The 16,771-nt window shown below is 51.5% G+C and overlaps 1 protein-coding gene across 1 annotated transcript in view; it reads right to left on the reverse strand.

Annotated features, from left to right (window-relative positions):
- Positions 1-11,688, reverse strand: part of LRRC75A (leucine rich repeat containing 75A) — a 70,789-nt gene extending 59,101 nt beyond the window's left edge. The window contains exon 1 of the mRNA XM_057399498.1: positions 11,594-11,688. Within this exon, the coding sequence (XP_057255481.1) occupies positions 11,594-11,668 (75 nt within the window). The 5' untranslated portion in view covers positions 11,669-11,688. The remainder of the gene's footprint in view (positions 1-11,593) is intronic.
- Between the last annotated feature and the right edge of the window lie 5,083 nt (positions 11,689-16,771).

Below are 16,771 nucleotides of genomic sequence, written 5' to 3' on the forward strand. Positions count from 1 at the left end.
GGGTTCAAGGGGTGCACAGGGGGATGCACAAGGAGTTCGGGGGATGCACAGAGGGATGCAGAAGGGGTTCCGGGGGTGCGGGACGGGGCTGGGCACCCCGGTATCCTAGCAGGGGGGCCGGTGCCCAGCGGCGGGGCTGCTCCGCTCCCGCGGGCGGAGGAGAGAACGGCTGCTCCGGGCGGAGAGGAGCCGCGCCTGGGCCCCGCCGCCCCGCTCCATCGCTGCGGGGTTGAAAGCGAGCAGCCGGGATCCGCGGGGCTCCTTCTCTTTCTGCCGGTCCCGGGCGGCGGCGGAGCGGTCGCGGTGCTCAGCGCTGCAAAGCGGCGGCGGCTTCGCGCAGCCCCCCCCCAGCTTCGCCTCCTCCCCTCGGTGCCTGGGGCTGGGGCCGGGGGGGGGGGGGAGATGTTCCCTGAGGATGATGCGGGAGAACGGCCGCGACTTGGGGGCAACTGTTGCGCGGCGGGGGCTGCCCGGGAGGCGGCGCGGTGCGCCCCGGGGAGAGCCGGGGGAGGGCCGGGGGCGGGCACCGTGCTCCGAGGCTGGGCTTGCGGAGGAAGCCGGAGCCGGACGGGGCTCTTCCTTCCTCCGCCGCCGCCGGAGGGGATGGGGCTGCAGCGGGTTTGGGGTGGGGAGAAGCGGGGCTCGGCTGCTGCAGCGCGCGGAGGTGGAGCGGGGGATCCCCGACGGGGCTTCCCGGTGCTTCTCACCCCAAAGGACCTGCGGGCGCCGACGGCGGGGGCTCTCCCCGGGGGGATGCCCCAGAGCGGAGCTCCCCCAGCTCCGCTTCTACCTGTGGTAAAACCTCCTGGGCCCCCTTCACCCGCATCTCTGCCAGCAGCAGCCCCGGTTCACATCTGGGAGTCGCCGCTGGTGTCCTGCCATCCCCAGCCAAACCCGCACACCCCCGCATGCAGCGCTTGCAGCCTCCCCCTCAGCGCTGCTCCTTCCAGCAGCTCCGCATCCCATATTCCATCGCTCCTTATCTTCCAGGCACTCCGCTGCTGGCAGGGTTTAGGGCACGGATTAAAGCTCTTGGATAAAGATCGCGATGAGCAGCTCTTCCTGACAGGGACAGCTCACCTGCTGCAGGAGACACTGCTCAAGGAACGCCTGGGAGAGAGAAGCTTGGACTGACGAGGCCCCAGCAGGAGCCTCAGACCCTCTCCCACTGCAAGCGGCTGTTTTCCAGCACAGACATGCAGCAAACTCTCCACCCTTATACTTCTGCTTAGATAGGGCAGGAGAAGCCCCACTGCAGCCCCTGTGCAGTGCCTGGGCTGGGAGAGCATCCCCTCCTGCAGCAGGAACGTGCTATTGAGGGCGTTTTGCAACTGTGTTTGAATGAATCCCAAAGCAATAGGCGAGCACTTTTTGCTTCCTCTGCATCCTGTGCAACTGCAGATCCCCAAACATACAAAAGCCATGGTATGCTCATGAATAAAAGGCAGCCCTCCCCAACAGCCAAATACCTGGAGACCCCATGTCACTGTTTCTATAACTCCAAAGACCGATTGATTTAATGCATTTCTATACATGGACCACAAGAGCAAGGCCACAAGGCCAGTTTGCAGCATCCTTGCTCATCATAAAGCTCCTCACGAGCACATGCAAGGGCCCCATGCCCACTCAGAGCAGCACGAAGGTCACCTCCAGGCTCAGCACTGGTGGCTCCATGGTACAAGACATTCAGGTCCCTCAGTGATGCTCCATCCCGGCTCATTATTCACTCTCACACCCTCAAAAGGGTCTCATCCAGCTGCAGACCCAACCTAACAGCAGCGCTCAGCTTCCATGCACACACACGAGCTTCCATAGGCACTCAAGACACCCGCCTACAAACCCACCGGTGCCAAAAGGCCTGACCCCAGCACTCGTGATGGGTTCTGCTAAAGTCATCAGTGCCTCCGCAGCCGATATGCGTTTCTCCTTCGTGCAGATGTGTGCAAACTGCAAACCAGTTGAGGGCTGCCCAAGGGAGTTTGCCTTTGTTACTCTGCCCATGCTCTTTCTGCTACCTAACATCGAGGGTGTGTTAGAAAAGCCTGATGCTTCAGAAGAGAATAACTCCAGACTGAGCCCATGACAGAGCATTCCTCCTCTTCCTCAAGCTGAGATTTCAGAACGTTCTCACTCCTACATCAAAAAGAAACCGCATCTTCCCAATGCATTTCGCAGAAGCCAGGGAGCATCCGTACCGCAGAACCTGATGGAATAAGCTGGAGTGCAGGATTCCAGCAGCAGATACCTCAACACAAAGACGTTTGTGCTCAGCTCCCCAGCACCCAGGTGTGGGCACCCGCCGCCAAACCGCTTTGCGTGTGTGTGCACATCTACCTTTGGTTTCAGATTAGTCACGGATGGAACGGGCTTCCTGCTTCCAGGAATCACTGCCAGATCACAATCCAGTTACACTTCTCCCTCGCCAGCCCGCTTGTGTCCTCCTTTGTGATGTGCTTCCTGAAATCCTGCAGCAAACCCCTCCATCCATGCACTCACAGGCTTAGATGGGGCTTCACAGCTTGCCAGAGGTAGAAAACCCCTTTCTGATCCCGGGTTTTGCCCAGGATTCCCATCCTAAATGGGAAAACCCACTCTGGACAAGTATGGCCCAACGTGGACCATGAGTTCTGCCTCACCCGGCAGGTCCTGGGGGTCATTTCTTGGTCTAAACCTCACACTTACTGTTTCTCTAGGGAACAGGAAAGAAACACCCCCAAATCCAAGGACAGTTGTTTCATCACTCCCAAAACCCTTCCCACAACCAGGAGGGGACAAAGCCACGGCAACTGCAAGCACCTGGAGCACCCCCAATCCCATCTATGTCCGTCCCTTCCCCAAGCATTCAAGGGGTTCAAAGCAGAGATTGAGCCGAGACCAAGCTCTCATCATGCTCTCTGGTTTAGGAGGGCAGCGCAGGACTTGCTTTTTCTTGCTGGGGATGGAATGATTGGGATTCATTTTAAATGTCAGCATCAGATTCAGCTTGCTGCTACCCATTGCGTGGAAAGGACTAAGCTGACTATGAGAAATATTCCTTTCAAGATGGCATTTAAAGGAATCACAGAGTTAATGGGATTTTCATCTCTTACTTAACAAACAACGACCAAAAAAGCCCTCAAAACCCAGCCTCAGTGTAAGACAGCATCGAACCCAGCGAGAGGAGAGGCGTCAGCCTCAACAGGCCTTCTCTGGGGATGAAGGGCAAATTGAGAAATGGGATTTTAAGAGAACAAAAGGCCATCCATATCCCAAGCTTGATTCAATTCTGCTTTGACAAGGCGCAGCGGTGAGACAGGGCTGAAGGGCCTCCTGAAATGCTATGGGATGTAACTGCGGCTGAACTAAACTCCAGGATAAATGGGGCAATGTAATGATGAGAAATATTACATGCACCGAGAGAGGTTTTTAAGGAGAAATGAAAGACTCTCCTATAGAAGCACTTATGTTTCCTCCAGGCAATGGATGAAGTTTTCCTGTGTTCACCTTTGAATTCACTCAACGCATTTAGTCCAAGGTAGAAAAGGCAAGTGAAAAAGGATTAAAAACTATCCCTGTCTTCATCCTGAATAGGAAATATCAGTGCAATACAGAGGGAAGCATCTTCCTCCTGCTCTTCCTCACAGCCTCGCCTCAGCAATAGGTAGAGAAGGGCCAGAGATGAGGAAAAGGGGGATGCAGTCACTGAGCCTGGGTACCAGGGGGAACAAGGTTACCGCAGGCAGGAGCACAGAGCTGCCAAACCCCCAGATCCCAACGTGGAAAGCTGTCTTCTTCATTGTTAATTTGCTACCCCTCATCACTTCTATTACACCAGAATAACTGTGCTCACACAAATGGTTTTGTGAGGAAAGAATCAGCATTCAAATCAAAGCCCAGACCCCTCCCAAGGAATTCTACTGCAACAGAAGGAAGCGGGGATGCTTCATGCAGCACCCTTGGCCAACCCATTTCACCTCCAGATCCCCCATTCCCCTTGCAAGCTGGGCTCACTGAGAGGCCTCTCCTCCACCACCCTAGGGAGCACAAGAGGAGGTCCCTCTGGTACTCCTTCCTGTATCTTTAACACAAACCCAACCCAGCAAAAGGCTGTGTTCATCTCCTGAGAGCACATGGGGGTTGCTATGGGGTTTGATAGGGATTTGGGGGGGTTGGGTGTTTGTTTGCATTTTTGAGCTATTTTTTGCCACTGAAAACTGTTCAATCATGGAGCCCAATCAGAAGAGCAGAAAAACATCTGTTAGATGCCAGAAGCATGCCCTCAAACAGAAGGGGTGGCTGAGAGGGCGCTGGGTGAATGCACCCCTCTGCACCCGCACTGACCCCTCACGAGCAGAGGGGAGCAGGGACAGCCCACATCCCCCATGCTCACTGGATCCATGCACGTGCTCCGTGCTCCAGAGGCTCTTCCATAACCCCACATTGTGCAGATTCACCTCTCTCCTCCCAGATTTCCCATGCAAAACAGGCCCAAACCCTTCGCCCTGAGCACACACAAAAATACTTAAGCTGCCGGAAGCAATCCATCTTTCCTTCACGTGATGCCTCCAGCTTCTTTCCCACTCCACAAGCTGGATGCTGTGTTTATAAAGCCAAAAAGGCTGTTTACACACCGGCTAGGACTTGTTTAGCAAGAGGTTAAAGCTGCCAAATATTTGCTGGAGTCATCCTGAAACCCACCCTTTGCTGTCCCTGCAGCAGGAACGAACCCGCCTGGGGAGTTCTGTGCACTTTGGGCTGGAGGGAGAGTTCTTGCCTTGAGATGCTTTAGCAGTGTCAAAGATCAGCGGGTGTTTTAATGGAGAGCTCTCTTTTTGTGCTGCAGCAAGGGAGGCAGCTAATTCCAATGTGGGTTTGGGAGTCAAAGCTCTGGGAGTGAATCCTGAAGACGGCATCATGCTGCAGAGCTGCATCCTCTCCCATGCTCTGGTACCCATCCGTAACGGGGTGCAGGCACCCAGCAGTGCTATAGGGGTTCACCCAGTGATGGGGGGGATGAAGGACTGGTTGCTGCCTTTGGGAGAGGTGAATCACTGGGAAGGGGACATCCAACCAGGACCAGCTCCGTGCCTGGGAAGCGCAGGGCCAGGATCGCATCCATCCCTCCCGGAGAAGCCGGAGCGGGAAGCGAGCGCAGCGCCTGGCTGGAGCCAAGAGCCACGAGTCAGCTTGACTCACGCTCCTGAGGGTTTCCAAGTGTTTCCCAGCATCCAGCAGTGACGTGAAGATGGATGCTTTGGAGGGGCTGACCCCATCCATTGCTGCCACAGCCCAGAGCAGGGTGCGTTTGGCCTTGGGAATAGGGGCCATCACTTATGAGTTTACTGAGTCCATTCTGCACATGCTCATGTCACTGGATTAAACACTCTGGTTTCCAACACTCTGCTCTCCAGTTTCTGTTTGACCATCATCTGCTGCTCCAGGACCCAGAGCTCAGTGCCTGAGACCATAAAAGCATCATGGAACCCCAGCCTGGTTTGTGTTGGAAGGGACCTTAAAGCTCACCCAGCTCCAACCCCTGCCACGGGCAGGGACACCTTCCACTAGAGCAGCTTGCTCCAAGCCCCTGTGTCCAACCTGGCCTTGAACACTGCCAGGGATGGGGCAGCACAGCTTCTCTGGGCACCCTCACAGGGAACTTCATGCCATTATCTAACCTCCACCTCCCTTCTGTCAGTTTAAAGCCAGTTAAAGACCAAGTTGCTGCTATTTGGCAGCTTCGACCCCATCAAATCTCAGCACCAGACACAGGAAGAGCGGTGCCAGCCCCGTTACCCCCACAACTGTACTCAGTAAGCTCCAGCCGAGCTGGCAGCACCTTTAGAGGAGGAACAAAACCACCTCCATCCACTGGAGCTACTGGGGCTGAGCAGGAGCTGAACCTGGGGGTTGTTTATCAGGAACAAACGGCTGCAAATCCTATTTGTGCAAAGCTGCTTAAATAAACCCTGTGTTCGGAGCCTTCCGTTCGCCCAGTGCAGGGGCTGGGGTGTTTTGCTGCTAAGGGTGAAGGGAAAGGGGAGTTTCCAGCCTGGGTTTGCCATTCAGCCTCAGCACCCGAGCCTGGCATTGAAATATGCAGCTCTCCAGGCTTAAAACAGTAAAGAAATGGGAATTTGTAAGCTCTGGTACCTGCTGCTTAATGGAGCCTGAAAGGAAAAGGAATGCAGATGGAGAGGGGAGGGCAACAAATAAATCCTCATCATTTCATCTCCCTTATGGGCTGTGTATGCTCATTGAGTGATGTGGCCTCAATGAGCTAGGCTGGCATCACAGGCTTTATCTAGGATGAAGAAACTCATTTCTGGCCATATCAAAAGAGCAAGAAATTCAAGCTTGTAACTTCTATAGGGTTATAACTTAGTTATGAGAAACAAACTGCACCATGTGCAGCACGATGTAGTCTTAATTTAATTGCAGAATTCAGCTTTAACCTTCCCATTTTAGCTTTGTTAGAGCTGAAGAGCACTGTATTCTATTTAGAGGGCAGAGTGGCGTGCTTTCCCCAAGACCCCCAGCATGGACTGCACCAAGAGCTGGACATTCCCGAAGCGATGCTGTGATCCAGCTCAGGCACCTTCTCTATTCATAGAGGTGAAAAGACCCTTCTTTTGGGGAAGGAATGAGCCTTTTGTGTTTGCACTTCCAATCTCTCCAGCATGGGGTACAGCTGACCTAAATCCAAGGCTTCCTGGCCACAGAGAGGCTGAAACCACAGGTTTCTTTCCAACCTGGAGTAAAAAATGCATAGTTTCAAAGCAAGAATTAGAAATCACAGTTTTCAGTCACTGGCATAAGGAAAACCTCCTTATTCTGGAAACACTCATGTTCTTATCAGGTTACTGTGACAAAGTGATTAGAAAGAAGGCAGCTGATATCAGCGTTACACTGTGGTTCTCTTCAAGACTGCATTTCCTTCTGTCTTTGTCCTCTCTTTTGGGGAGGGTCCAGGGATGAACCTGGGACAATGCCACTTCCTAAGCTGCCCTAACAAGGTCTGCAGAGGGGTAAACCTCACTGGGAAGCCTTGTCCGTGGGTTAAAATAGACAATAAACCCCACCTTGCATCATGCACCACACCGGCAGCGAGATTCCATCCCGTTTCATTGGCATAATAAAGCCCTTTGGGGTCACTGCAGCCAGGAAGGGTGATGTGAGTCAGGCCGAGCTGAGCCAGCATCATCTGCTCTCGTGATAGGGAACACACCGTGTTTAAGAGAGAACTGTGGAGCAATCCCGAGTGCTTGTGTGGTCAGGGCCCCCCATCCCCTCCCGTCACAGCGGGGGGCTTTCTGAAGCCAAACCTGGCTTTAGACCATAGAAAATGGATTTATTCAGGCAGTAAAATCCCAACATTCCCTCAGTCTTGTCCCTGAGCACATCCAGAGGGAATCAGCCCTAATTCCCAGCCAAGATGCCCAAGACCCCCCCCCATTAATACACAGTGGGTCTGGCACAGATTTAACCTCATTGGTGAGCACTCCCCTTCATCCTTTGGTCACCCCAAAGGGTCAGAACCCAGGATTTCCCTATCCCAGCCTGGCCAAGAAGCCCAGATGCAGGTGCTCAGGCCCTCAGCTCCAGCTCTCGGGTTTGTCTATGTTCCAAAGCCCCATTCCCATTAACCGGCACTAAACAAGGGGCTGGTGAAGTCTTTTGTATAAGACATTTGTTTCCTGGGAAGAGGGGGAAGGGAAACAGCTTAAAGCATGCCTTGGGATGCCGGAATAATCCAGCCCAGATGGGAAATGTGCTCATAAAGGGAAGATGTTAAATACAAAACAACTGGGGGGGGGGGATGAAGAAGGGCAGGAATGGAAGGGAACAAGCGAGGGCAGCGCCTCTTGCAGCCTTCATGCTGCAGGTGATACCCGGGAAAGCCAAACTCCACCTCTCCTGTCTTTGCTCTCATTCTTTGTTCCAACAGCACAAACAGGATCACCTCCCTCATCACGACAAGAAAACAACGGCAGAAACCACCTGATGAAGGTAAAGAGGGGGAAAGAAACTGCAGCTTTCTGAAGGAAGAAGGAAAAACAGGGCTAGAGGAAGAGGATGCAGGTGAGGAGCCCCTTCCCCTTCACAGATGGGAGCAACAGCAGTTTAAGGCACTTTAGAAAGGAAAGAGGAGGCATAAACCAAAATACAGACCTAAAACCTGGGGCGGGGGGGGAATATAGAAGCAGTGCTGAGAAGCATGGATCTACTTTCCCTTTGCCATAGGGCTCCTGCTGTGGCATTGCTCAGCATCGCAGTGGTACCCCGTGCAACACGAACGTACTTCAAGGCTGGGACATCAGTTTTGAATGCAGTGATTGAACTTAACCTCAGAGCAGTAACCAGGAACAGCCACCAGCAAAAGAATCGCCTTAAATTAACCAAATGAACAAAATCAACCTTAAAAGCATCACAGAAATCAACCACTGACGGGTCAGACCTTCATCCCGCCCCAGCAGACTCAACACAGAGGCTCCATCCCCTCCCCAGTGCAGACCTAACACATTGCTATAGGGCTCCCTATCATGAGCACAATGATAACAAACACCCCTTTTCAACAACCCAGAGCCTCTGTTACAGCCAGCTGCCATCAGAGGGATGAGAGCAGCCGGGATGGAGACGCTCTTGCCCTGGGACAACCAGTTCAGACGCTCGGTTTCATTTCTGTTTCCAGCATAATGAGCACACGTTAACCCAAAGGCACAACAAGACTCAGGGAAGAACAGACAAAGCTGCTCCAAGTGCCAGATGGAAGCAGCCCTGACCAAATTCAGAGGCCTCTTCCCTGCTTTAGCCTTCTCAGCTTTAATCTAGATAAAAGCCTTTGCTTCTTGAGCAAAGAGCTTATTTTGCACTGTAAGAAGATGAGAGTTAAATCTTTGTGAGCCAGGGGAGTATGGCTATTTAGAGGGGATGAGACATCCCTAGACCCACACCTTGCACTAGATGTGCCCAATCTCACCCTTCTTTCTAAGTGGGGGCAAATCACTACATGACGTGGGGTAGCCTACACCCATTGGGAAAGAAGAGCCCATTACCCCAGTGCACAGCTGCCATTGGAAGGTCAGCCCATGGACGGGCAATGGACACACCGGGTTCCCCCATCCTGTCCCTTGGGAATGCCCATAATTAGGAGGAAAGATACAGGGAGACCTCCACGTTCCAGCCCTTGCTTGTGCTATCAGGATGCCTGTCAACACGTTCCTGCTGCCAAGGGCGGCTGCAGACAAGCGATGAGCTGATGGATGTGATGGGGTGAACCCAGGGGGTCGGAGGGAAAGTTACAGGCCTGGAAGCTTTAAAAGGCACAAGAAGAAAGAGAAATCAAAGCTGAACGCTGCAGCTCTGCCTCTGCTGCAACCCTGAGCCCTGAAATCACCCAGGAGCTCTTTGAATCCCTGCAGAGAGGGCTCCGAGCATCTGATTCCGGATTGAAGCCGCAGCACAGTGAGCACCAGCAGCATTAACCCAGCACGCAGTGGAAGCACAGGGCCCTGCCTTCCTTCCTGGGCATCGTAGGGAGGCTTAAAAACCTCATCACACCCCAAAACTCCTCCTAAACACAGCCTCTCATTTAACAAACATGGATGCAGAGGTGTGGGGCTGCCACCTATAACCACAGCAGCCTTACACCAACGCTCTTCCCTGCTGGGAGCACCAATCCCATCCCAATGCAAGGCTCCTTCTGTGTTCTCAACCACTGCAGGGAGGTTTCAGTCCCTGTGAATGGTTGGGGTGGGTGAGTGAGAGCCCAGTGGAGTTAATTCCATCCATAGAGAGCTTACATACCAGGCTTAGAAGTCAGGTCCTACATCCATCACAGCAGGCATCTTGACTTGGGATGCTCTGTATCAGCACTGCACAAAGCTATGACAGCCCCAGAAAGTAACCACTGAGCCTGCCCACTGCCACTGGACACACAGCACTTCCCACCCCATCCATCCATGCACATTAAATGATCCCTAAATGCAGATCCCACAAACCAATCCAGAGACTCCAAAGGGATTTCTGGCTCAAGTGATGGCTCTGGCTCTGCTCAGGGGGCTCTTCCCTCTTGTGGCTTTGGTAGCAGATAAATCCATCACATTGCTTTGTCTTTATGTCAGCATCAAAAACGCACACACACATTTGGCATGGAGCAGATCCCGGTCTTTCCACATGGGATGGATTAGTGAGTCACCCTCTGAGAGCCCAAGAAGTTAAACTGAACTCCTCTAACACCTCCTTGGCCTCGTCTCACAGGGTTCAAACAGACCCACACACACACTTCCATTTGCCAGAAGGAAAAGCAACCCCTGCTAACCCTCTCCATGGAGAGGGCCGGGTGATGAGGTGATGGATGGTCAGTTCAGAGGATGGTTTCCCATTTCTAGGAATGGGCTCCCCCCCAGCCATGCCAAAGGTTTCAGCCTCATTACAACAGCAGGAACCCCACAGGCTTGGGGCTGGAAGGGCCCTATTGCAGGGAAATGAGCAGGGGGATGCCCCATCCCTATGGAAAGGGCAGTGGGGGGGGATGTTTCCCAAGATCTCTTGGCAGCGAGGTACCATCTGGTTTTGCAATCAGTGGTGTGTGTATGGGCAAAGCTGTGCCACGTGAAGCAAGGGTGGAAGCAGCAGCGTTTGGCAATGATGGTTCATCACTAAGACACCTCAGAGGGGACAGATCACACTGGAGAAACCTCTCCTAAGCACACTGTGCTTCCAACATGAACATCTCAGTCTCCCCTCTGGCAGGTTAAAGCCATTCCCCTTGGCCTGCCCCTACATCCCTTGTCCCAAGCCCCTCTCCAGGTTTCCTGTAGCCCCTTCAGGCACTGGAGCTGCTCTCAGGTCTCCCCTTCAGGAGCCTTCTCTTCTCCAGGCTGACCCAGCCCAGCTCTCTCAGCCTGGCTCCAGAGCAGAGCTGCTCCAGCCCTCGCAGCATCTCTGTGGCCTCCTCTGACCAAGCCCACGGGAACACCTGAACTAAGAACCCACTCAGGAACATCAAGGGAAAGGGCTGGAAAACTGCTGCTGTTCCAACAACTTTTCATCCCTTCCTAAATGAATTCCCCCCCCAATTTTAAGGGGTCCACAACATGACAAGGAAACACGAGGCAAGGATGGAACCAGCCCATCCTTGCCCTATGGATTCAGGAGGCGCAGACCCCAAACCAGCTCCCAGTGGTCCAAGACCGGGCTCTTGTCGCCACCTACCGGTACTTCCTGGGGTAGCAGCCCCGTTCCCAGCCTTCGTCCCCTTCCCGGCAGGCAGCCCCCCCTTCCCCATCCGGCAGTTTTCACCTTGCCCCAGTGCTATACATTATTTTCTATGATCAAGGAAGAATTTCCTTGGAATTCTCCCTTTTCCAGCTGTTTGCTCCATCTCTGAGCCTTAACGAACACAACCAGGGCTTCAGGAGGGTGAAGATCAATGAGGGGGGCACTTTCAGCCACCTGCATTGCTCCAAGCCCTGCAGCAAGCCCCTAAACCACTGACCACCATTTCCTAACGCCCTCTGAGGTCTCTCTGAAGCCCAGCTTTGCCCCACAACACCAAAGGAACACCAATGCAGCCACCCCACCACCACCATCCCTGCAAGGGACTGGGACTCACCAGGGCAGGAGGAATCCGGTAGCTCCAGTGCAGCCTGTTCACCTCCAAGGGGTTACTCCATTGCACCCAAGCCATCCATTCACTGCTGGAAACCCCTCTCCACGGTCGCCTGGGGGGACAAGTAACCCCACTGACCAGCAGGGATTGCCATATGATAACTGCCCTGCTCACCCAAAGCCTCTCACTGCCGAGGTGAGGAGCACTCAGGGGTGATTGGTATCTGCTGTGCTTGGCAATCTCATACCCTGCTCCAGCTGTGCAGGACCAGGACTCCAACACACCTGCCTCTAATTTAGGCCTTCTAGAAGATGCCAATTGCGTTCATTACAGGGCTCTGGGGTGAAATGGGCACAAGGACATAAAGGGTTTTACAAGGACATAATGGGTTTAACCGTGTTTTTCAGGCTCTCACCTTCCCCGAGCTGCTCCTGGGCTCTCATCCCTTCCTTACAGAGGAAACAACTTCATGGTGTAATTCATACCAAGACCTCAGAGAGGATATTGCTGTAAGACCTCCTCTTGATAGACGACAGAGGCCATTAACAGAAGGGATCTTTTCAAAGAACAGATGATAATGTCATGTATTGTGAAATGATTTACTCCCAGACACTAATAAGGTCCATGAAAAAGCTGGTCTATGGCTTGTTCTACTCTTTTTGCAGCTAGAGATTGTACCTTACATTGCTAGGACATGTAGTTACAGGCCAAGGGGAATGGCTTGAACCTGCCAGAGGGGAGAATGAGCTGAGCTCTTAGGCAGAAGCTCTTCCCTGTGAGGGTGCTGAGGCGCTGGCACAGGGTGCCCAGAGAAGCTGTGGCTGCCCCATCCCTGGCAGTGTTCAAGGCCAGGTTGGACACAGGGGCTTGGAGCAAGCTGCTCCAGTGGAAGGTGTCCCTGCCCGTGGCAGGGGCTGGAGCTGGATGAGCTTTAAGGTCCCTTCCAACCCAAACCATCCCATGATCCTATTTGTTTCATCAAGGTGCAAGAGTCACGTTGCGAGGAGCTAACAATAAAGAGAGCACAAGGAAATCTCTGCTCAGGTCCCAGCCGTTTCTTGAACACCCTGTAAAGGAACACCTTCAGAAGGTAAATAGGGAATACAGGTTCTGCTGGGTGGCCTGGCAGGTTAGGACACAGCCTCCTCCTCCTCCCAGCAGCACGGTCAATCGGATGCATTTTATAGCCAGAGGATAAATGACTTCCATCAGTAAAAGTCACAGCTCTTGGAGCTGGAAAAGCCCTTTGTAAAGGAGAAACAGACCTACAAACACAAAGGCAGCTCAAGTCACCCCAGAAGGAACCTTGATCTCCTGAGAGCCTTGCACCTTGCTGCTCAGCATGGCTGCTATTTGTTTAGTGGAGCCTGGGGTTACCAGACTCCTCAAGGTCAGCTCCCAGGGCTGGTGAAAGCAAACAGGAAGGATACCCAGTTAATGGATACCTCAGAGCAGCCTTTGTGTGGGCAGCTCCCTATGAACATATGAGCATGTTTGTTTGAAAGAGTATTAGAAGAAAAAGGCTCAATTTGCTCACAGAAAGGTGCTGCTGTGAGGAGGGGGATGCTGCTCCTCCTCTGCAGCAACGCTTCCATGCAACCCAAAGTGTTTTGCACACAGCACTGATTAGAGTAGCCATGGATGATGGCAGATGCTGCTGCTCCTCCTGACCTGCAGCAGGCTGCTCCCGGTGGCTGTAATGTGACTGCAAACACCCCCCACGTGGGTTTCTTCCAGAGGAGCAAGCTTGACATCACTTTTCATTGCCCTCACTTCAGTTTGTTAGCAAACACCAGCGTTATGAGCAAACAGCCTGATGACTGGGTTATCAAAGGAATTCCCCACCCATCCAACCTGCCAGCACCTGGGATTAGCAGCAAAACAGCCTTTTCTCCCCCTTCATTGTACCAGCTGTGCAAGACACCCAGTGGTAAGCTGCTCATACTATCCTGAGCCTTGGAAGGACCTGATTTAAAAGCATTAAATTCCAGCAAGACTTTCCCCTATGTAAAAGGGTTGGGAAACACCAAAGTGAATTCAACCACATGCTGATTTGCCAAGGACTTCTTTCCCAGTGGGAACTCACTCCTCGAAGTTTACTCAAGTGTAACTACGCAGCAAGAGCTCTGAAAACAGGATTTGCTTCAAGGAAGTTCTATAAGTCACTGAACAAAGCTGTGCACTCGCCAAATAGCGGCTGCTCGAGTTACGAAAGAGGTTCTTTAACAAACAAGTGGGTACGTGTCCCACTGCGTTTCTCTTCCTCTTTGCTGGCTAAAGGACAGGATTCAGTGGGGGCCGATGACTGCTGTGTTAAGCGGAGTAGGGACAGCCTCACTCCACGCTCAGACCATGCTAACACAGGACATCAATGCTGGTTCAGGGCAGACACTTCCCAAGCAGGTTTCCTACAGCCAAACCAAGGGGATGCATAAGAAATGGTCAATTAAAATCACTTTCTTCTACTCATTCTCAGAGTCCCTCTCCCCAGTAAAACTTACAAACCACATCTGCTTTTAAACAAAGCTCTCGTTTGCCACCACACGGGAGTAGGCATCATTTGGATGCTCTGAACTCTTTGTTTTGCAGAGGGAAGATAGTCTGGCTGCCTTAACATTAGTCACATACACAAAACCCAGCTTTTAACCAGCTTCCAAGAGCAAAGCAAGGTATGTTCCTACCCTCTCCAGCACTGAAAACACGCAGGTGCAGCTTACTCCAGCTGCACAGTGACTGGAGCTAGAACTTAATCACAGAACCATAGAATCACAGAATAGTTAGGGTTGGAAAGGACCTTAAGATCACCCAGTTCCAACCCCCCTGCCATGGGCAGGGACTCCTCACACTAAACCATCTCACCCAAGGCCTCGTCCAACTTGGTCTTGAACACTGCCAGGGATGGAGCATTCACAACCTCCCTGGGCAACCCATTCCAGTGCCTCACCACCCTTTATCTTCAACAGCCACCCAGAGAACTCCTCCAACCATCTCCAGTCACCTCCAGGCACTCTGAAGCACCCAACATCTGGTCTTGGCTCAGCTGAGTAAGTTACACAGTGCTTGTAGTGAGTCATCATGAAGGAGCAGCCACAGGAGAGATGGCTCTAGGTCACAAAGTCTGCTTTGTGGATGGGCACCTACATCATAATATATAGAAGAAAAACCAAGTGTACACAAGGTGCAAATTGTAGCAAACAAAGGGCTTGACATTCCCATCTGTTGCTGACTTTCACAACTAATTTCCTCCAATGGTCCACCTAACACCCCCTCCACAGCAACTGGGCAGTAGAACCAAAAGACGAGAGGATAAAGTCGGTTGTTTTTATTCTGCAAAGCAATATGCACATCTTACAAACACAAAATTAATCTAGGCGAGAAATGGCATTTCCAAATCAGCGATTAACCATCATGCAACAAGACAAGTGAAATGTAAGAACAAAACCAAAACAGCCATCTTAACCCTACGGTCACCTGCAGAGGGTTGAAAACCAAGGCTCAGATTTTCTATGTAATGCCAAAGGAAAATGCAAAAGGAAATGGCAGCTTTCTAAGAACAAGAAAACACGTACAAATAGAATCAAAACTGATTCAAGTCATAGTTCAAAAGAAAAGAAAACAAAACAAAAAAAGGAAAGATCAATATGATCTGAACTTTAATATTAAGTTTTTACTCTTCTGTTTGGCTGCATTCAACTTTTGTATGTTGCGCCTAGGAACAACCCAGTATCCCTGAGTATTGCAGCATTTCAGCCTGATGGACACCCTCTCTGCTGCAACACAGGGGTGCAAAGGTGTAAACTAAGGGCAAAAAACACAACTCTAATGTCTTCCCTTCTGTATTTGTGAGTTATTTCTGGGTATTTCAGTGTAGTGGGTGATAAGTTACAAAGCAGGTTCCTTTAGTTACCCAACAGCAAAAACCAGATTTAAAAAGCCCAATACATCTGCTTTGCCCAACAGACCAAATTCCAGTTTGGACAGTTGGAGTTTGGTTTTAAACTGGCTGAAACAGAAAGGACTTGGCTCTGCTGTTTTAAAGGAGTTCTGTTGGGTGTTTTCTACCTGCACCATCACCCCAATCCGTTTCCTATTCCTGCCTTTGGTCCCCAGATCAAGCCACCCTCATAAGCAACTCTCCAAGTCAGAAGGCTGGGGGTGTGTGCTAAGGAACAGCTCAGACAGTTTCCAAGAGAAGCCATCTACCTGGTTTGACTTCATGGGCTCATTTCAGTGAAGCAGTGTGAGCCCACAGCAGCATCAGGAGAAAACTGGAAGCTTCATTTTATCCCTAGACTTCAAACTAAGCCATCTCTAAAGCTTTGCCTTAACGTCCCTGGAGGAAAACACACATTAGTTAATACCACTAAAGTAACTGGAATTCTGTAAAGGAAACGTGTTCTGAAGAAGGTGTGACTATTTTGCTTCAAACGCTCTGAAAACTGGTGAAGTGACTGAAGTCCCGTACATACAGACCAGCAGGATACCATTAAATAGTGACTACAGGGTGTAAACCAAGAATCTTATGCCAGCATAACTGAGACTGTGAGATATTTGACTTAGGTTTCTTCTTTTGTGTAGTTTAAAGCAATAGGAAGAGGGAAAAAAAAAGACCCTGTGTATGTATGCAAACCTGCAGTTATACCACCTGACAAGAAAGCTGAAAGACAAGATGAAAGGTCAGTTAAGGCAACCAGTGGGATTGTAAAAGCAGTGGTGGAAAAGTCTGCAGGAAAAGCTTAAGGAAGTTGCTCAATAAGAAGCCAGAATGAAACAGCAAAAGCCAGAACAGGAAGAGGAGAAATGCATGGAATAAAAGAGCTAACTCAAGAATGGACACAGAGAACAGTATGTGTTTTACCGTGTGGTTTCTGTGACCTTAATCACAACAGCCCTGGTCTTCTCCTTGTCCTTCTCCCCTGAGTGGACAGCAATACATGGAAATGGGACAAAGCTAATAAAAGTGTCATTTTCAGCTCTCCTTCAGAGATGGCTGGAGAGTCCTGAAGTGAAGCCTTGTAACAGACTATGGGATTTCTTAGTCTTCCATTATTTGCACTTGCCCAAGGCTGTGCAGAGCCCCATCAGCCTGTTCAAACAATGCACCTTTTTATTAGCTTTCCCTCTTCTAGGAAGAAAACCAAGAGGTTACAGAAAGCTGCTCTGCAGCAGAGACACCCAATC

The sequence above is a fragment of the Pezoporus wallicus genome, unplaced genomic scaffold (genome assembly GCF_028554395.1).
Source record: "Pezoporus wallicus isolate ANWC-B61680 ecotype Strahan unplaced genomic scaffold, APGP_CSIRO_Pwel_v1 contig_8143, whole genome shotgun sequence".
Classification (NCBI taxonomy): domain Eukaryota; kingdom Metazoa; phylum Chordata; class Aves; order Psittaciformes; family Psittacidae; genus Pezoporus; species Pezoporus wallicus.